General features: G+C 41.9%; 2 protein-coding genes across 5 annotated transcripts; both read left to right on the top strand.

The window, feature by feature from the left end:
- Window positions 1-5,447: 5,447 nt before the first annotated feature.
- Window positions 5,448-10,332, top strand: LOC310998380 (phosphoglycerate mutase 1-like). Its single transcript, XM_083988391.1, has 4 exons — window positions 5,448-5,722; window positions 6,572-6,846; window positions 8,725-8,905; window positions 9,149-10,332. The coding sequence occupies exons 1-4, from the start codon at window positions 5,584-5,586 to the stop codon at window positions 9,316-9,318; spliced, it is 765 nt and encodes a 254-aa protein (XP_083844517.1). The 5' UTR covers window positions 5,448-5,583; the 3' UTR covers window positions 9,319-10,332.
- Window positions 10,333-10,900: 568 nt separating this feature from the next.
- On the top strand, window positions 10,901-21,195 carry slf2 (SMC5-SMC6 complex localization factor 2). Of its 4 annotated transcripts, none has more exons than XM_083987478.1 (22): window positions 10,901-11,057; window positions 11,687-11,721; window positions 12,979-13,532; window positions 13,656-13,904; window positions 14,348-14,393; window positions 14,635-16,094; window positions 16,244-16,323; window positions 16,416-16,529; window positions 17,322-17,489; window positions 17,757-17,862; window positions 17,951-18,038; window positions 18,138-18,279; window positions 18,380-18,467; window positions 18,564-18,740; window positions 18,896-18,990; window positions 19,114-19,201; window positions 19,351-19,461; window positions 19,603-19,680; window positions 19,791-19,877; window positions 20,092-20,160; window positions 20,306-20,497; window positions 20,669-21,195. In XM_083987478.1, exons 1-22 carry the CDS (start codon window positions 11,023-11,025, stop codon window positions 20,933-20,935), a joined length of 4,329 nt encoding a protein of 1,442 aa, XP_083843604.1. In that variant the 5' UTR covers window positions 10,901-11,022; the 3' UTR covers window positions 20,936-21,195. The 4 variants fall into 4 exon arrangements, with proteins under 4 accessions (XP_083843604.1, XP_083843603.1, XP_083843606.1 ...); XM_083987477.1 differs by having other exon boundaries at window positions 16,241-16,323; XM_083987480.1 differs by lacking the exon at window positions 13,656-13,904 and having other exon boundaries at window positions 16,241-16,323.
- The last annotated feature ends 160 nt before the right edge of the window (window positions 21,196-21,355 follow it).

The raw sequence follows: 21,355 nt of genomic DNA, 5'->3' as shown, positions 1-21,355 counted from the left end.
CCACAGGGCTTTCTCTCAGACCACAGCCCGGTGTTTTAGAGTTTACTGAACCAGGTGTGTGTACTTGGTTGGTGAGAGTTCACTCAGCTGTAGTAGACCAGGACTGGAAGAGCCGGGACAGAGACACAGAGACACTTCCACTGGAAATGACCTACCTGGAATTTTTGTGGTTGATTGCAGTGGAAGTACCCAATCCTTCCCCCAAGAGTGTCTGATTCTTTTCCTGCTCACGTTTCTAGCCTCCCATCTCGTTTTTGGGAGGCCAACATGCACGCACATGACACATGAAAACACAGACAGGCGCATTCAGCAGCGCCCTGTTAACCACACTTTCATCAGATACTGCTGAGATGCACATTCCACTGCAGAGGAGAGGGAAAGAGGGGCAGGGAAAACAGATGGAGACTGACAGAACAAGTGAATGTGCAGGGGGAAAACAGAAAGGAGTGAGAGAGGAAGATGTGCAAAAATGCCTTACGTAAAGATGAGTTTGAGATTGACATTTCCTGTTTGTGTAAAGATCCAGATCAGTAGTGTTACAGGCACACGGACCCTGTATTTTCCCTCTGACATTTGCCAGTTTATAGTTTCCTAACATGGTGACAGGGATTACCGATTCCACATCTGCTGCAGCCTCTCTTGCCCAGACGATACTTCTGAATGGGCGCAGTGTTCATGTGTTGCGTGAAGGCAATGGCAGCCAGTGGTGAGAAATGATGATAGCTATTTATAGAGCCTTGAAAATACCACGGCTTCCTTCATCCTGCCAATCCTTAGCCGAGATGTTGAGAGTGTTTTACAGTGAATGAGCCTGAGAAGGCGAGACGGAAACAGAAAAGGGGAATGTTTTCTGGTCGCTGGGTGGATGAATTCACTCATTTCCTGTCTGACATTTAATGATTTTTGACATTTAATCGGAACCTACGTTAGTAACACCTCCGTCATTACTCACCTGTCTTTTTTAAACTTTAAAAGAGGGAATAACGAGTGATGAGTAATCTCCATGACTGAAATCCACAGTGATTTAGAGGAAAACTGTCTTCAAACATTACATCTTTTAGTGCGCATTGCAAGTGGACACACGTTGTGAAGCAAAACAAACATTCTTTCCAAATGTGAAGTTCCTGATAATGGCCCACACGGCTCTGAACTGATTCCCAGCAACACTTTTCCCACAGAGCCCGACTCCCTCCTCTCTGTTACACACCACTGCTGGTGTAAAGCAAAACACTGCTGGGTGAAAACATAACTTAACATCACCCACCACTGAGTCATTATGGGACAGTGAATGCACACAACACACAACACTGGATTGTTTATTTGACCCAACCTAATGACTGAGATTAATTCTATTGCCGAACTTATAGGACACTACACTGGTATTTATATATTCAGTTATAATAACTCTATGACTTCTATAATAAATAATAATAGTATACTAAAATATTTTTAAACTGTTATTCTTCTGGTGATATACAATATAAAGACATGCTGCATGCTAGAGAATAACCTGGTTGGGGAAGACACTGCTTGGTGTAATTGATGTAATTTCGTCATCTATGGGTTTTTGTTTTACAGTCATGGTTTGTTACTTTTCTGGCCCTAAATTATTCCAATCATTATCAAGCAGTAACATGCACCCTTACTGAACAAAAGCACATCTAAAGCACAACCTTCAGGCTGAATGTAATGAAATGAACTGGAGGACTCATCAGTAGTGGGCCTGAAGACTTCTTCTCTTCTGTGGTTTCTATAATATTTTATTATTTTACTTCTTTCACCTACTCTCTCTCTTGCTGCATGTTTGTCATTTCCTGAAAGCTAATGAATCTAAAATACCAGCATTTCAGCATTTTAATTACGCCATACTGTCACACTTTAAGAGTCTATAAACACAATTTTAATAAGCAGGAGGGAAGTGAAGTGGTGCTTCCAGTTCACTAATCCTCTCCTCCATTATGGCAAATAAACCCTAACCCTACTTTCATTGCATATATTGTTATTACTATGGGAGGCAGAGGAATGACATTTGTCACACCCATGCCAACAACAGAGAGTGGGTGGTGGAAGTTAATGGTGACTGCTAAGATGAAGAGACTAGCGGATCTGAATGAACAACAGTAAGTGGAAATGAATGTGCTTTCTTCAGCATAGGCCTACTGATGAAAGCCTGATTATGAAATAAAGGAATTTGGTCTATTTGAGCTTTTCAGTTGAAATGATGACAGGAGCTGTTGAGTTATTTCAACATGCAGATGGGAAGAATTAAAAACAATTCCTGGTCCTAAAACATCTTATGGCAACATATGACTATGTCCTGGTCAGCTTTGCCAACCTGCTGAAGCAGATGCTGTTGGTGGATACTGGTAGAAGAATTACACCAAGTCACAGTCTTCAGCCTTCACTCATCATGACCAAACACCTCGTCTGTACCTTCAATAACAGCTTCTAGTCAGTGATTATATACTGGGTCTATAATCTCTATGCTGATGTAGATGTACAGTGGATTGATAAAGATAAAGTTGTCTGACACAATGATTTGTTATCTTCCAGTGTGAAGTCCTGTGTAGAGCTGCTCAGAGCCTGTGAGGACATTTAAGATGTGGCAGAGACAACACTGAACACATTCATGCCTGACAAGTCCACTAACAGTGCTGCCAGCTCAGCCAAACACAGTGTTCATGATGAGGACGTCCCTGATGGACTTAGTGAAAAGACCTATAATTTCCTCAAGAGACAGTCCGTACAGGAGAAAAAGGGTGATGAAGATGAAGCAGTTGAAGGTATGTATGGAAACTGGTGTTTGACATAATAATGAAGAAAAATATAGTTGAATATTCTATATGCAGAGAGTTCAGTGTTTAATAACCAATTTACTGAGACTGACATTAATATCACATATCAGCAAGAAAGTTGTCACAATGTCAAACTGCTGCTTTAAAATCCAAGTGATTGAAACATTTCTTCTTCTGACTGACATTACAGTTTTTCTCGATTGTTTACACACAATTTCTGGTTCTTGAGGCACAGTGGCCTCAACATCTAACTCATGCACCAACCCCCTGAACCACAAGCACAATTCCTGCTTTACACTCAATTTGCAGTTCTATAACACACTTTTTTCAAAACACTACACACAATTCTCTGCATTTGGCATCTTGTTTTCACGAGTAACACACTGTTATTCAAAATGCTAAAGTTAGTTTCCCTACTATGCACACTGACTCATCACATGGGTAAACACCTGTCACACAGTTTTACAATTAGCAATCAGAGCTTTAGCAAAAAAGGGCAGCATAACAGGCAGTGATGGACTGACACCAAACAGAGAGAAACCAAACAGAGAGAGGCCACACAACACACACACACACACACACACACACACACACGCACGCACGCACGCACGCACGCACGCACACACACACACACACACATATATATATATATATATATATATATATATATGAACCCAGACTAGAACAAAGTTTTTGACTACAAAGAGTGCTGCTCTACTAGGTGAGCTACATGTTACAGTAGTTGCTCATACCATCAAAATTATGTGTTCAGTCTTTCAAAACTGGCCGGCCGTGTTTGTTACGGTGCATTTGAGTGTTCTGAGTATAAAAACAATATTCTAAAATATTTTACAATACATTTATATAGCCTACTGTCTGTAGTTACTGTAAAAAAAAAAAAAAAAGAAAGAAAAAGAAAAAGAAAAAGCCTAAGTCATTATGATGAATGGAGTAGAAGTGTTTTCCATTCATCATAGTGTTTTACACTGAGCACATCAGTGTTCAACTGGTTCTTATAAATGTCTAGTCATATGATGGTTTGTGTGTAGAGTGTAGAGTTCTGAGAGTATGAGGCATGCTTTCAGAAAATGTGTGTAAACAATCAACAATATGCACCTATATCTAGAAAGGCTTAAATTAGCCTTTCTAGATATAGGTCAATTTTTTTTTTTGATTTTGATAATTGACAGTTATTCATAATGGGAATACATTTAGATATGTTAGTGCATCTATTGTGTATGATGAGACAATTCACCATTATTATCCTGTTGAACAACACAGAGGAGGCTCAGTCCAGTTCTTCAGAAGTGTATCACTGTAGAAACAGGAAGAGAAGCAGAAGACAAAGAAGGTTTTGGCACAAAATCACCAAAAACATGGAAGTTCCGGTGAGAGGTTGTATGAGGCTTTGTTTTGTGTCTGATGCACACCTTGACAATATTATGATAGAGTATAGACAACCCAGAATTAATCTAGTATCTGCATACCTCTTTATTATGCTCTGCATAAAATCACATCGTTATAAAATATATTAATTTAAAAAAAATGCATTGTCATAATTATGTACCTATTTTGGAAACAGCAGCTGTGAAATAGAGTCAAAATAGCAATGTTCAAAGTTCAGGAAAAAATATGTATAAGCTAATGTATGAAATTGCTGCTTGAAAATTCCCACAGTGTAAATGTCTGTACTTCACCCACTAGATGGCGACATAAAGTCAAACAAAATAATGCATTTGACTTTTTCCAGCTGTTTGATTCTCACATTCACTCCTTAAACACATCACACATAATGGGTTCAAAAAGTCTTAGCAATTTCTATTTTTTTAATCACAGATATGAAACTGTTCTTCCGCATGCAACAAATCTACCACCTATATACAGGGGTTAATTTGAGCCGGATCCTGTGGCACCTTATGATTTACAAATTAAGCACTGCCTATATAACCTTTTTTTTTTTTTTTTACTGTAACAGTCACCACAAAATGGAACAAAGGAAGAAAAGCAGTTGTATGAGAACACAAAGATGCAGCAGACATTACAGAAAGTTTCCATTGAGCAATCAGAAAGGTCCTAAAAATGATGTCTTTACACATTTGTAATAGGCCTATAATCATATTCTGACCAAAGCAGCACAGATGTTAATTGTTTCTTCAGCTACTGTATGTTCTGTCAGTCAAAGACTGTCTGCATACTTTTTAGTACAGTTTTATGTTTCTTTGGCCTTCCTAAATTAGTGATAGTCTGTGTGCCACACATCCTTGAATGTATTACAATTAAATCAAGAAAAGTCTCTGAGAAAAGCCTATTTCATTTTGAGGTGGGTTATGCAAAAAAGCAAAACATGTCATTGTATGAAACTGACCATGAGATCTGAATTAGTCAGTTAGTGGTTAATTTGATATTTATGTCACTATTCTCTCACTTGCATTCTTGTATCACATGAACGCAGACAGGTTGACACAATGGGAGTCAATAAAGGTACAATGCCCAGGATGAAGGTCAGGAACAGACCCCGTCGCTGACGCCCACCGCTGTCATTGGTGGAGGGGTTCAGGAAAATGACGTACTTCAGCGGATTCTCATTGGATGTTAACAACCAGGAAGTGTGGGACGAACCAATCCGTGTTATAAAGCTCCTCACTGGTTTGACAGTACCGAGTGGACCTGTCTGCTTCTCTGCATTGAAGTTGTGAATTAAACCTCACCAGCATCCATCTTTTAAAAAAAAAAAAAAATCTTTTGACCAATTTTCATTATAAGTGATTTTTTTTTATCATCATACACCATGGCTGCCTACAAACTGGTGCTGATTCGTCACGGAGAGAGCAACTGGAACCAGGAGAACCGCTTCTGTGGCTGGTTTGACGCTGATCTGAGTGAAACCGGGGAGAAGGAGGCGAGGAGAGGAGGACTGGCCCTGAAAGGTGAGCAGCAGTCGATGTTGGATATTTTCTCTCACCAGCGCTGTAATATCTCTGACATGCTGTAGAGGCCAATGCACGGCCGCGGTTGCATAATCGCCTCTGCATCATGATCAGACAACATACCCCCCACCCCCCACTCTTCCCCCCGAGCGTGCCAGGAATATGTTGTAGGCTATGTTGAGGATGTGCAAACGTGCAGAAGTGATGCATTCATGTGGTTTCACCCGTGCGCCAATCCCTCGCGAGGAAGAGCTCAACTCGCATATTTGAGTTCACTATGTTAAATGTCCGTCGCTTGTTCTGATTCAGCAGGAGAACAGGGAGGGATCAGAGGAGAAACCAGTGCACTGTGGGCCCGTAGCTACACTGCCGGTGGCCTGAATAAACCAGGCTGCGGTAGGCTACACAGAGCTGCAAGCACTAGTTGATCAATCAATAGGCTTTATGCACAGCTCCACTACTCCCTGAAATAAGCCAGCTCCTTTATTTCCTGTCTCACATTATTGGACACACTGATTAATCCAGGTGTGCCTGACCATTGTTGTGAGGTCAGACACACCTGGATTAATCAGTTTGTCCAATGTAAGACAGGAAATAAAGGAGCTGGCTTCAGAAAATCAGGTTTTGCACTGTTTTTGCACAAACAAAACAAGCATTGTCAAAGTGTCACCTTGGGCTTTGCAAAATGTTATTTATTGATATATTTAGTAGATATATAATTTCCTAAGCTCATTAATTGATGATGATAGCAGTTATTAGCTGCAGCACAAAATGTACCTACTTGTCTTCAGTAAAGTTTGAGACTGGCTTTGTTTGTTCATTGAACTCCTATGTCTCTCATTCCAACAGATGCTGGTTTTGAGTTTGACATTTGCTACACTTCCGTGCTGAAGCGGGCCATCAGGACACTGTGGCTGTGCTTGGATGGCATCGACCAGATGTGGGTGCCGGTGCATCGGACCTGGCGGCTCAACGAGCGCCACTACGGAGGCCTGACGGGGCTGAACAAGGCAGAGACGGCCGCCAAGCACGGAGAGGCTCAGGTGAAGATCTGGAGGCGCTCGTTTGATATCCCTCCTCCCTCCATGGGCCCAGACCATGACTACTACACTATCATCAGCAAGGTAAGATATATCCACAGTACATCAGGGTTTCCCGCAGCGCTTTCTTGTTAAGGCGGCCGCCTTAACAAGAAAGAGCTGCCGCCTAAACTAACGTCTTAAAAAAATAAAAATGTAGCGATATTCACAGCACACACACACGACGGTGACATTAACGCGCGCCGCCACGTCTGCTCATAGCGCAGCAACAATGCAGCAGCGTCAGGCCGTCACTGAAACGCTCCGTGGAACCGAGACATGACACGGCGCGCCCGGTGTAAAAGTTCTCAGAATCAGCCCCGGTGACCGCGGTGCTGACGATTGGGGTGAGTCGCGAGCGTCATATGTCTTGGTAGAGCACGGCCGCTGCAGCGACCCTCCGAAAAGTCCCATCGCTGCGTGTCAATCCCCCCTCTCACTTTCTCTCCGCGTCCCCGTCTCTCTCCAGCTGCCCTTTCAAAATAAATGCATAAAAAGCCAGAGAAAAAAACTAAGTAGGGGAAACACTGCTTTGTTTTCTCTGTCTTTTTATGGTTTAGTAATTCTTTCATTGGTGTAGTAGCAGCGTTCAGTTACCACGAGCGTAGTTGTGACCTGTTGTGATCATAGATGGCATGGCATATGTTTTTTATGTAAGTCCCTGCGAAAAGTCCCATGACCAGCCAAACTCCTAAAAAAAGCGTGATTTATAGTTCATAACATGGTACTTTTGGCATATGGCACCAGGGCCGTTGCTAGGAATCCTGGGCCCCCTGAAAGTATACTAAAGTGGGACCCTGCCCCCTGACTTTTCCACTTTTACGTATCTATTATCATTTCTTATTTAGCCTACTTTGTTTTGATGCTAATGCAGCATTACTATGAGTATCAGTCAGGGTCTTATGCAGAATAATTCAGTCATACAAAGATTAGACTACTGGGGTTTTTGTGGGCCCTACTGGGCGCTGGGCCCCTATAATGATCATCACCTTTCTCCCCTATACAACGGCCCTGTATGGCACTACAGGACCAGTTAAATATAAAACACAATTTTATACAATATACTGTATATAAGTAGGGGGTCCCGCTCCATCTCTCCATCAGTTTGGGGGTCCTTGGCCTGGAAAACGTTGAAGACCCCTGCTCTACACACCACAGAGAAGCACACATGCATAACAGCAGCGCGCATGGTGAAAGCGAAACTTAATACGGCGCACCGACCCCCCCCCCCACCCCCCGCCAACAGGACAGACACCACCTTAACTAACACATTTTCTGGGGGAAACACTGTACATTCACACAATGCTTTGACCTAGGTGATCTCCTATGTCCACACAGGATTAGAAAAAGGGAGCATGACTATGGCTGATCTCTGCAGACAGGCAGTAAATAGTGTCTCCGTGAATGAATGAATGAAATCAGCAGAAATGACTGGAGTGCAAACGGTGGATTTAAGGTCATGTGCCTCTGTCTTTTTGTCTGCAGCACGGTCAGCGTGAATATCCTAATGTTACACAAACAACAGTGCAAGTGAAATTTGACTAGAGATACAGTCCTTTACTATTTGCTAATGCTATTACCTAATAGTAGGCTATGTTCAAGGTGAGTTAATGTATGACTGACAAGAATGAGATCTGGAAGGTTCAAGTGCAAAGTTCAGTCAAGGGAGAAAGAAACCAATCATGTCTGATGTCAAGGCGTTATAAGTACCAGCTGGATATATAAACGACTTTACTCACAGTCACATGTATCTCATTTGCAGAAATCACCTCGCTTCAAGCAGGGTGGTTCTCTTCACAAACAAGTGTGCAGTAACTTTCTAATGAAGTTGAAAGAGATGGAAGAGATCCAGTCCAGAGAGCCAGCATACTGTATCTCAGCTGTCTTTAATCTGGTTTGTGGGTGACTGTCTTCCCCTTCCAGGATCGTCGCTATGCAGATCTGAGCGAGGAACAGCTTCCCTCCTGCGAGAGCCTTAAGGACACCATCGCACGAGCGCTGCCCTTCTGGAACGAGGAGATCGCTCCTCAGATCAAACAGGGGAAGAGGGTGCTCATCGCTGCCCATGGAAACAGCCTGAGGGGGATTGTGAAGCACTTGGAGGGTGGGTGGCCCTGCACATAATCATTCTCATCACTTACTTGAACACATCTACAGCAGTGCAAGTGATGCACTGCTGTGTAGATATGTTCTGGTACATGGGCAGTGCTCTAACTAGCCACAGTGACGCCCCTTTATACCTCATCTTAACTCTTATACTTTAGCATTTAAGTCATTTAATGATGATAGGAACTGTGCATAATTAGATGCTAACCAGTGTTTTGTTTTTATGTCCTCTCACCTGCAGGAATGTCAGATGAAGCCATCATGGAGCTGAACCTGCCAACAGGAATCCCCATCCTCTATGAGCTGGACAAAAACCTGAAACCTGTGAAGCCAATGCAGTTCTTGGGAGACGAGGAGACTGTACGCAAAGCCATGGAGGCAGTGGCTGCTCAGGGAAAGGCCAAGAAGTAAAGCGGGGGGAAAAAAGCAATCGCTGTGTATGATGGTAAAGGTTGTACCAGACAGCTGGCCTCAGATTAGTGTTTTTCCTAAACCCTAATTTATTTTTGGATGAGTATACTGCTTGTTGTCAAAGGAAACCTGACTCTACTTGTACAGTGCTGGGATAGTAGATAGTGAGTGGTTGGAATATATTAGGGCCTAGAGAGGCTTAGTTCTCAAGAGATTGTAAGTTTTTTTTTTTTTTTTAGATACTGTTTTTGAAATACACTGGAGATATAATTACGGTATATAAAAAAAACATATAGACTTAAAGATATACTTACTAATACAAATTTTAACATGTCAAAAGGGACCACTGCAGATTATGCACAACTTATTGTATTGCACTCATCAAAGCATTTAGTTGATGTCTTCCATTGGAATACAGTTGTACAGTTGTACAATCTCTTGAGAGCTGGATGGGAAAGTTAAGACTGCTAAACAATCCTTTTATCTTGTTTGTTTGTTTTTTTTGCCTGTGAAATGTATTTGTGCAGTGTCCTTATGTGTTGTTGCTGTCTGTGTTGTGTCCTACAATCTGTATGTTCTTTTTTTATGTCTTACCACATTTCTCCAATTTTGAATGGTGCCAACACTACTTCAGTATTCAGTATTCAATATTGAGTTGCATAAGAGACAAATCCATTATTTGGATTTTAGCGTGCCAGGTTTCACAATATCACTGTGAAGAATAATGAACTATAACATCTAAATTCAACCAATATCTTTGTTTCTCTCTTTGACCATCTTTGGTTTGTCTGTTCCTCCTCGTGTTCTAGTATTTATATGTGCCTCAAGTTCCCTTTCTCAAAGCAAATGTCTGCATCTCAAAGCCTTGTGAGGCAGCAGTGATGGTTTTAGGCAAACAGTCTGAATGGAATACCCACCTATGTCTTAAAATATTTTTCTTCAATAAATGTAAATTCCTGTTGGTTAAATGTACTCGGAAAGATCTGATGAAATAAATGTATACTTGTGTCCATATCTAATGCTTGCATGTCTGCTTGACTCTATTTTTCAGTTTATTCTCTACTACAGAGTATTCTGTAGATATTGTGCATAAATGTCTTTTCCTCATGTTGATATTGGAGTAACAATATCAAATCAAGTTTTCGGTTAAACCATTAACTTGAGTCATTTTTACTCACTGACCAAAGTTTGGCAGGTTTTTCTAACCTGACTAGTCAGTTTTAGTCTAAATGTTAACAGTTCAACAGCAAATTTAAAGTAATATTTGCAACTGTGAAATAGGCTACTGGATCATATATTTTTTTTAAGAAATGCTTAGGCTACCCCTCTGGAGTAGAGAAGGACACCACAAATAAATTCCTAAACAATTGTATACACTTATTCTTATTTTTAAATTAATTGTGATTTATCGTTATTATTATCTCTAAGAATTGTACGTCCTGTCTATACATGCTTTTCGTAGAATACACTCATCAAATTTCGCTGTAATTGATGGCATAATCGGTGAAATACGCAATATCAATTCACAGTGACGTACATATTTCTGGACTCCAACTCCCACAATGCACTGCGGGAAGCATTGGTCAGTGCGACTGCAGGCGGGAGAAGGTGTTATTATTCTCGAGAAGAGTCCAATATTGGAGCTCTTACACCACTAGTTGTTGTCGCTGTCTGGGGTTATGGACAGATTGCTCAATCATCGACATGAGAAAATCAACAGAAAATCAAGACGAAACTCGGTAAGAAAACCTGCCCAGTTTGTTTGCTCTCCATTGCTAAGTTGCAAGCGCGTTAGCCGGCTAGCTACTTCCTGAAACAAACGACAACGACTTGCTAATGTCACATTTGTTATCTTCAGGCAAGGGAAGGCACTGTGAATAACGGCTGGTGTGATTTCTCCTCAGGATGAGCCCAAAACCTGTCATTGTTTATTTGGAAGCGAGTCTGCCACGATGAAGTTAAAGAGTTATAACAACGTTGCCATTAATAACAAAAAATGTAAACACGCACCAAACGTGGGTTTGCTACATTAAACGCTGCTAACACTTGGCTAATGTTGCTGTGGCAGTTTGTCAACGAGACTGTTGCTTGTTGTGAAGTGAAGTTAACTACAGTGTTAAAGTTGAGCTCCTAAAGCTTCATTACACTTGCTGCTGCCAGACTCATGTGGTCATTAACATAGTATGCTGTGAGTGGTGGCGTGCAGACAGTGACAGGTAGGTGTCTGCTTCTTGTTGGCTGCCGGGGTGTGACGCTTCGGTTATCAACGTGTATATAAACGATTTAAGTTCTAATAGTTCGTAATTTGATTTGTTGTATTGATTTGATTGTCTGAGTGACAGGTGTCCCCCTCTTTGGCTTCTTGCAGGACACATGGAGAATATTTCTCCCCGAGGAGTAAAGGTGGGTGCTCCTGTTGTCAAGCGTTTATGGCTCTGGAAATTACAATGTATCACATGTTGTCACCTTTAACTCACTCTGTAGCTCGCAAAGGAGGGAGAAACACTGTCTGATGTTACTTGTAGCAAGTTGACTTTATTGGATGCACCTTCCATGAAATAAACCTTCATGACTGTTGCCATGTTAGGTATTAGATTGAATTGGATTTCATGAGTTTTTTATGCAACATCCATGCTGTGTATGCAAATATATGTAGAATTATTGCAGATCCTTGTTAAGACATTCCACATAAACATTGTTATTATTATTCTGCCTGTGTTTATGGCCAGTGGATGTGTTTAGTTTAATACACCCATCACTGTATATGTAAGATTAGTTCATCATCTGTTGTCAGGATTTATATTGGGATTTGCTGGGTGTCAGTTTGTGTCTCAAATACACTACTCTGAGCAGTGCCTTTGGACACTATTTTAACTGAGTTTGAAAGGATGTAAAATGAGATTGAAATTGTGGAAGAAAATATTCATTTGGTGTAGTGGAGAGATCAAAACCTTATGAGTGTCTCTGACTCGCTCACTCAACACACCTTTTCGTCTAGGTCTTTGTTTCTCTGATACAATCATCTTTTCCTCTACTCCTTGATAATTCAGTTGTATGTCTCATGTTGATTCAATCCTGTCTGACCATCAGAACCTTTAGATGCAAATGCCCATGTAACCCTATGTGACCCCCCCGCTTCCTTCAACTGTATATCTTCCGTGCCCTTCATTCTGGGTCAGTCTATTGTCGCAGACCTGCTCTGTGTCAGTAGGCTCACCGTTGTCCGGATTACTATTAAACTCACAACACCACAGTAAACTTTGGAACCTGGACTTGTGATTTTTCTACAACAAAATCCAAAGGAAATATTTTAATTAGGGACATTTATTTACATCTATCATAAATCCTTGGACAAGATATTGCCCCCTGTTGATTGAACCATCAGGGTATGGGTTTGCATATAGCTGAATATGACAATTATTGTAAAGCAGTTAGACCCTTAACCCTAACCTGAAACAGCAAAACAACCAAACACAGCTGCGTAGCATTTAAAACATCTCTCAGGTTGATACATTCTTGCAATAACCCCCCTTGGTACTTCCATTGAATAAAATAAATGAATAAATAAATAAAGTGTTGTCCAAATGAACATGTTCCTGAATTAACAACATATCCACACGTGAATACTCATTGGCATGTTTCCTCTTCCTCATGTTTTAGTGAAGGACCTCGCACTCCAAGAGCACTTGTCATCGCATTTTACATCTTTCAACCAGGAGACTCCAATGAAGCCCTCTCAGGTCCCCAACCGGCTTTCTTTACCCCAACCCAGGAGAGCGTTGCCACTTCTAAGCCCTGAGCAGTGCCACAGGGACAGGTTTGGTCCAACACGGCAACCTCCTCATGCCTTGGGCTCGATCTGTTCAACAGAGTTTAATCAAGGCAGCTCAACCAATTTTGGGACCCCAACACTTCGGCCCCATCATATGCCAAGGGACAGACTGGGTCCACCTCCGCACTCTGCTCAACACTCAGGCTCTTTCTGCTCATCACAACTTGTCCCAGGAAGCCAGTCTCACTCTGATACCACAGCAAAAAGACCACAGCCCTTGCCTCCTGGTATCAATCACCATGCTCCCCCACATTTCATGAAGGATTTAAACAACCACTCCCGGTCCTCACACATCAAGGGACATCAAGAAACTGAGCCCATGGTCATTTTGTCTTATTCAGGAAATGAAAATCTAACCGCAAGAAGTCAAGGATTGCACAAGGTATTGTATCTCTTTTTTTAATGTCAGTTAGTGAAATCATTTTTTTTGTTAAAGGTATCTTCTTTGTAACCTGTACCACAGCAGTCATGTGATGCTGAATTGTTGTGGCTTGTACTCTGGTAGGCTCAATCCAGCAATGTGAGGACTCCCATGCCTACTGTACAGCTGCACAGGCCCCCCGTGACCCCGTCATTCATCACCAGTGCACTGCAAAACGTTTACCAACCTTCCTTCTTAGCTTTTGAGCGGTTGACTCCTGGTAACAGCCAGTGCCCTGTACAGGGCCACCAGCTGTTGCCAAGTACTGTGTCCTCTGAGAGGAGTAGTGTTTCCAGTTTTCCGAACACGCACAGCCCAGTAGCACCTTACCAGGTAGAGTTTGTTACATGTTAAGTGTCAAGTGCGTCGAGTACGTCAAGTCTTGGTTAAAGATTTTTGTCTCTTTTTTCCTTTTTTGTTGTCTATTTGTGGCTTATGGCCAGCTAGACTAGAGCTGGTAGGTTGGTCAGTCATGAATGACATAAAAAGCCATTGGTCTTGAGGTGTTTCATGTGTTGGTTAAGACATCCCATTGAGGGGGAAATGTTCAGTATTTCAGGAGCAGCAGCAGCAGACATCAATGAGAACAAAAGCTGATATTGTCACTTCTATTCCTACTGCTGAACACTGAACAGTAACAGCTAGTTATTTTCAAATTCAGCAACTGATCCAGGGGTAGGATCAAGGAATATGGGATGCAAAGCAATTTGCCTTGCTTTTAAAATTTCACTAAAGGAAATCTGCTTCTTAAGGAGTTACTTTGCTTTCTTTTTTAGGACCAGCAACTTAAACAGACACCTTCAAATGGAAAGCCTATACCAGGTAAGACGGTCAAAGTACTGTGATCAACTAAACATTTACATGTATCGTCTCCTCTGTAGTAATTAGAATAATACATTCAAATATGTCTCTTCAATTGCTTCCATCATTTTGTTTTGTCTGACCAACGGTATAAAGGACAAAGAGTATCAGTTTACAAAAACAACACTGCGACACAAATATTTTTTTTTAATTACTTAAATGGTGAGAAAGGGAAAATATTTATGCTTTTCACTGTCCTCAGCAGGGGACATGAATTGCTCATCACAGAAGAGGTCCAGGGAGTTTGAAGGCTCTGACGACAACGCCAAGAAACTGTGTCTTCAGGGTCCAAACTCTGGCAAAGCACAAACACCAAAACCCACTGTCTGCAGCTCGGGCAGCACTTCACTGGTGACGTCATCGAGGCAGCCTTCATTGGAGCTGCCGCCAGAAACCACAGATAGCCATCTGTGCTTGGAGCCTGCATGTGGCCAGTCAACAGGCTCGGAGCTGCCATCCACACTTAAACCTGCCCAGCCATCCTGGGCGTTGCTGTCACCTAAGCTCTGTGTAAGGCACCCACCATCAGCTGGAGCAAAGCAGGCATATATTAAGTCCTGTCATAATGACATTGTGAAGATCGCATCACCTGCAAAGTCTCATGAAGACGGTTTGAGGAAAATAAGCAAGGAAAATGACAATAGGATTAAACCAAGCACTTTATCAAGCAGTGTTCCCCAGAGGGACACATGTAACTTACCTCATGTTCAGCAGGGCAGCCACCACTCTGCTCATTCTTACCATAGTACCTTAGTCTTACCAGCCAAGGCCCCAAGCAAAGCTAATCGGTGTGAGGAGAGCAATAAGACGGACAGTAGTGCACCCAAATCCGCCTCCAAACCATCTTCAGATCCTCTGCGCTATCGAACAGCAGAGCGGCGTAAAACCTCCCGTCTGAGAAGACCTTCAGTAATTCCTGATGATGTAGATCAGCTCTTCACCCCTGATCCTCTGACTTATGTAGTTAGTCCTGGCCAAAAGACTGCTAAGTCAAAGACAGATGGGGAAATTATTAAACTGTTCCCCTCAGAGAAAAGTCCATCGAGCGCTGTGTCCGCTGTGCCCTGTACTCCAGTTGCCAGATCCGCATGTCAGAAAACTCAGAACTTCAAAGTCACTGGTTCATCTAATACAGTGGACACCAAAGTCTCTTACCCAGCAAGTATCCCACAAGTCACCCAGCCGACTGTAGCTTTACATCGGGTAAACCTTGACGATATAATGCTCCGTTGCTCTAAAGACAGTCCACTCAAAAACAGTCCCACCATTTCTTCTGGTAGGCAGCTCAAGGAAGAGAGTGTTAAATCTGGCGATAAACACGTGCCTTGCCTACTGAACAAAGAGATTTCAACGGCTGACACTGCTGCCTCCCAACAAACATCTACTTCTTCATCCCATTGTCCTCAGTCTCCGTCACTAAGGAGACAGATAAGTGAAGTGAGTAGAAAGCAGGCGAGTGAAGAGGAAGATCCCATCGATGTGGAATTGGACCTAGGCCTGAGCTTTGCTTTAGATTTTGATGTAACGCAAAGCTCCCATAGCAGTGAGGAAGAGCAGCTGCTTTCCTTGCAAGAGATGATGGAGCGTGTTACAATGCCCCCAGACACACCGGAGAAGGGAGCCTTCTCGGAGCCGAGTACACCCGGACATCGCAGCAGCCAGGTAAAAACAGTGAGCTCCAAAAGGCTCGTCTTTGTTGTTAATAAAGGTCTTAATATATGATGATCATCAACCTGAGCTGAGCTAAAAGACCATTTAACTCAACTGTCTCTGTGTGGATTTTATATTTTGTTTCCTGTTCCTCACAGCAGCCTTTACAATCCACCACAAGGCCAGGCAACTACAAGAACAACCTCGATCAGATGCTGAAGGAAATAAACACCAATAAAAAGTATGTTTTTCAGAAAGTTTCACTACCATTAATTATGTTTTTTATTTTAGCCTCTCGGTATAAATGGACTCCACATTATTTTCATCCATCAGGGCTAAAGAGATTGAGACAAAGCTGCTAACTGAATGCCAGGAGGACCTGTTGAGGATAGCTGAATATGAGGAGGCTGAGGAGAACCAGGAGGAAGACATCTCCACTGAACAACAGTAAGTCATGAGGAAGCACATGATGCCTTGTCTGTTGATCACAGTCCTTGCACACTAATTAACTCCAGTCTGCATTTTTATGTTTAAATTGTAGGGATATATGATATGACCAAAATGTCTAATACATTTTCCTTACTAACATCTTTTAAATTGGGCCACGTCTTCCACATGCAAGTTGTAACAGTAGCCATTAGGCTCGTTTGAGATGATCGCCTGGAAGGTGGACGAGACCAGGCGGCAGCAGCAGGGGGCGGTGACAAAAAGCTGCAAAGCCATCAAAGAATATACAGGAAGGCTCATCTCAAATTAGCCTATTATCTCCTTTCAACTTTACAATTCTTAGTGATGTGATGTGCTGTGTGCAAAAGCCTCTTGCAAACTTAACGTAACTTGTATTTTTATGACTCCCCTCCCATAACTCTTGGCAAGATTCATACAAGTCCTTGTTATCTTTAAAGGTTTTGAATTTGAGAAAAAATTAAAAATGTACCAGTTACTAATTAAAGTATGAGATTGTTTTTTCCTTGGGTGGTTGGATTCCTCCTCCTGCTCAGGATTATGAGTTCTATACCACATTTACTCTTTTCTATGTTTATTTGTGTTGCCTCCATGCAAATTTGCCATCTGCGTCAGGGACACAAGGAAGAATGGAAATCATTGTCCAAAACTGTGGCTGCAAAGAGTGCAACCAGCAACACAATGAAATAAAAGATAGAGCATTATATGACATATTTCTGTCACCGAGCGATATACTGTATCTCAGAGAGCTGATCTGTCTCTTCTGTTTCCCAGGGAATTCCTGCAGCGGTACTCTCTGATGTCCAATGCCATCAGGGAGGTGCCTCCAGGAGAAGTTGTGTTCAACCTGGAGAAATTTGGCCAGATCTTCAACCAGGATACACTGCAGCTCAGAAAATGCATGGTCAACCCACAGGGAACAGCACAGAAAACACTTCTTTGGTGAGCCCCTGTCTATCAATCATTTTGATAACCTCTGGCCTTTAGATCCAACATCGTTGTTGTGTCCTAACCAGCCGCCCTCATCACAAACTATTTTTGTAGCCTCAAATTATATCTTCCATCACTTCATATTTTATAGCACTTTATACTACGTTTAACATATTTAAATCTGTTGGCCATGAGCAAAGATTTAGTCGGTTAGTTTTGCTGAATAATTAATCCCTCCAATTTCCCCTCACCACTTACACTACCCTTCCCTTCCACCAGGTCCAGTCCTGCTCAGCTGAGGTTACATGTAAATATTGGATTGTTCCAGGAAGCTTACAACTGTCGCTCGCCCTGCCCATCTCAGGTTACACGTTTCCTGTTCAAGGTAGGCCCCACACATGCCTGTAGCGTCTTAGTTGTGATTTTTGTCCAGTGTGTGAGCATGAGCAGTTATTCTTTGTTGATCTTGCCAGATGATGTCCGTCCACAGTGAGAGGATGTTATCTGAAAAGATACTGCAGGCCCTGTGTGACATCGCCTGCACTGCTGCCTTTCAGATAGGTCAGTCCTCTACCCATAGTCAAGCTTTTTGGTATGTCGTTGCTCGCTGTTTAGGCAGACCAAAAAATGTGTGTTTTTTTTGTGTCTATCCTTCCTCAGTGAAAAATGGAAGCCAGCAGTTTAAAGTGTGGGTTCCCAGTTTGGCTGATTTGACACTGGTCCTGATGAATATGGGAGTTGCGTTTGTTACACTCTTCCCTTTTGAGAATCTGCAGCCTCCATTCACAGAAGGAGACTTGCTGTAAGTTTCCCTTTGATTTGTTCCTCCTACTTAAAGAAACAAGCTGCATGAAATTAAAACAGACATTTCAAAATTATATCTGTGTGTATATCTTGTTTAGGGAGGACATCTACATCGATAGCAACATCCCCTTGAGTAACAAAGAACAGAGCACTTTCCCTGAGCACAACTGCAACAACATCTTGAAGGTGAGACACAGTAGACTACTGTTAAGAACAGCTGCCTCTTGTGTGTTCACCTTTTAGATCTTTCACTTCCTGTTTTTTTTTTTTCCTCATTTGCAGTATCTGTCTTACTGCATGGGCCTGTGTCCGCGGGCGTACAGTGACGATGAGCTGCTGTTGCTGTTAACTGTGGTGGGAAGGGTGACCCTGGACTCACGACTCATCCTCCAGTCCAGCGTGGAGCTCTACCCTCTACAGTACAAAATAATCAACAACATCAGGGACTGGGACACTATGGTGAGAGCATGTGTTGCGCTTGAATCTTTGATGTACAGACATTTCAGCCAGAAAGTGAGAATCACAGTTTATATTACCATATGTTGTTTTATTTGACCTTGTAATTCTTTTTAATTATAGTCCTCTTGTGAATTTATTTAATATTTTCCTTTTAGCTGCCCAGAATCTGTCTGGCCCTTACTGATATGACAGATGACCATCACAACATGTGCCTGGTCGTTCAACAGCTGCCTGACAACACACGTGGAAAGTAAGTCTTTATCTTTCTCCTTTTATCTAAGCTTGTTTTTAGATATTTTTCAATATTCGATTTTTTTTGTTTGTGTAGTAGTACACCATTAAAAAGTATTGATTTTATTGTTTATTTGTACAGGCAGCTGCGTCGACACTTGAGCCTGTCCATGATTTCCAAGCTGTTGGATGGAAATTGCACCTACAGACCTGCAGGAACAGAGTTTCAGGTAAAGTGCTTTGGTGTGTCCTGAGCAGTTTCTTTAGATGCCAGTTCTTGCAACATGAAACGGTAGCTTATTTTTAAAAAAATTTTTAAAACAATTTTGAATTATGTCAATAATCATTAAATATAATGCTTGTGTGGTTCTTCACTTAGCTCTCTATGCTGAGGCCATATCTCCCCTGTATGCAACCCTCCACCCTTCTCCGAAGCATGCTCAGGAATCAGAAAGATAAAGAAGAGGACATGGCCACCCTTGACCAACAGGTGAGCATGGAGTTGATGGCGTAAGCTTCAATAAAAATGAATTTTAGAATTTTCATGCCTTATTTTTCATATCGACTTTTCTTAAGTGTACATTTCCATAATTCCTTTTTAAATTTCCTTCTGTTTATTTATGTGTTTCAGTCCTACTACCTCTGCTACAGCCTTCTGACCTTGGCAAATGAAGCTTCCAATTTCCAGTTCTTCCCAGCCCATCAGAAGGTTTGCTTTGTCCTAAATTCTTTCTGGTCTCTTTTGGGTCAGTGAGGATTTAAAATGTTTGGATGTTGATATTCTTTTGTTGAGTTACCTGTTGTTATTCTGACTACCAGAAACAGCTACTGCACCTCTGCTCTGAGCTGGAAACACACGTCAAGTGTGACATCAGAGAGAGCGAGAAATGTCTGTACCGGAGCAAGGTAAGTGTCATTTCAAAAGAAACTTCAGTTATTGATTTTTGCATGTACGGTATGTATTTTTATGTAGATCTAGATGCAATATAGAAACATTTTCCTGACGACATTAAGTTAAACTCCTTCGTAGCTGTGTCAGTAGTGATGGCATAATAAAACATTGCAGACTTGGTTTCAATCATTTAAAGTACCCTGTACTCTGTTCCTCCTCTTACTCCAGGTTAAGGACCTAGTGGCCAGGATTTACACCAAGTGGCAGATGCTGCTTCAGAGGACCAGACCACTCAATGTACAGTAGTCACACACCCATGAAATCTTGATATACATATTTTGTTTGTTTTCTGATGGACAGCAATAGTAGTCAACTTTTCTAAAGCCTTCCAATAAAAATCAGCTAGTTTATGATTCTCATTTGCTATATTCTTATCCCTTAGGGCAAGCTATACGATTATTGGCAACCTCTACCTGTGGATACATTGCTCAGTAGCCAAGAGGAGGAGCCTGTCATAAGCAGTGATGATGAAGAGGATACTGTGATGACAGAAAATCCTGTGACGGAGGAGGATCAACAAGAGGAGGAAACCAATGAAGCTGAGAACAAGGCTGAAGTGACTGCTTCTGATAAGGTGGAGGAGAAGGAAGAGGAGACAGGAGAGGAGAAGACAGGAGAGGAGAAGGAAGAGGAGACAGGAGAGGAGAAGGAGGAGAAGATGGGAGAGGAGATGGAAGAGGAGAAGGAGGAGAAGACGGGAGAGGAGAAGGAGGAGAAGATGGGAGAGGAGACAGGAGAGGAGAAGGAGGAGAATATGGGAGAGGAGACAGGAGAGGAGAAGGAGGAGAAGATGGGAGAGGAGAAGGATGAGAAGACAGGAGAGGAGAAGGAAGAGGAGACGGGAGAGGAGACAGGAGAGGGGAAGGGAGAGGGGAAGGAAGAGGAGAAGGAAGAGGAGAAAGGAGAGCAGGGAGAAGAAAGAAGAGGAGAATCAGAAGGAGACAGTCCAATGGATGAGAAAAATGAAATGGAAGAGGCAGCAGAGCCATTAAGTTCGATCAACTGCTCCTAAGTGTTGGCAGCGTCTGGGTTATGTTCTGAAGAACCTGTAGTTACATTAAATAAATATATTGTGTGGAGTTTCAAAGATACTTCTATGCAATGCTCAGTTAAGTACTTCCTTTGTTAATTATTCCCAGAGTTATTTCTTTTGTTTGCTGATTTATTGTTTAACTCTTACTTTTGTGTTAAGTGTGTGCACGTTGTTTATTTTTTTTAATGGTTGAAAATTATTTTTCTTTTTTTACAGCTGTTGAAAAATAGAGATAATAAACTTTATTTACATGTTAACTGAATTCTTTGTTGCCCTTAATAAAACATCTCACACAGAATGTACATACAGCAGCCTTCAACTCCATACTTGGCAAATCCATGAAGTTATAATTAGGTCCAAATAATGTCACAGAATTAGTTTGGACAGTAGGTGAAATTG

Source organism: Trachurus trachurus (assembly GCF_905171665.1).
Source record: "Trachurus trachurus genome assembly, chromosome: 15".
NCBI classification, from domain to species: Eukaryota; Metazoa; Chordata; class Actinopteri; order Carangiformes; family Carangidae; genus Trachurus; species Trachurus trachurus.
Note: the sequence above shows the minus strand (reverse complement) of the source record. Positions and strands in the feature narration are given on the sequence as shown.

Excerpts from the sequence above, each read along its gene's own strand:
- LOC310998380 (XM_083988391.1), top strand. The coding sequence starts at position 5,584 with ATGGCTGCCTACAAACTGGTGCTGATTCGTCACGGAGAGAGCAACTGG. Across the intron at positions 6,847-8,724 it reads ACTACACTATCATCAGCAAG|GATCGTCGCTATGCAGATCT; the intron begins GTAAGATATATC and ends TTCCCCTTCCAG. Across the intron at positions 8,906-9,148 it reads GATTGTGAAGCACTTGGAGG|GAATGTCAGATGAAGCCATC; the intron begins GTGGGTGGCCCT and ends TCTCACCTGCAG.
- slf2 (XM_083987477.1), top strand. The coding sequence starts at position 11,023 with ATGAGAAAATCAACAGAAAATCAAGACGAAACTCG. Across the intron at positions 17,863-17,950 it reads TTACACGTTTCCTGTTCAAG|ATGATGTCCGTCCACAGTGA; the intron begins GTAGGCCCCACA and ends TGATCTTGCCAG. Across the intron at positions 19,681-19,790 it reads TCTTCCCAGCCCATCAGAAG|AAACAGCTACTGCACCTCTG; the intron begins GTTTGCTTTGTC and ends TCTGACTACCAG.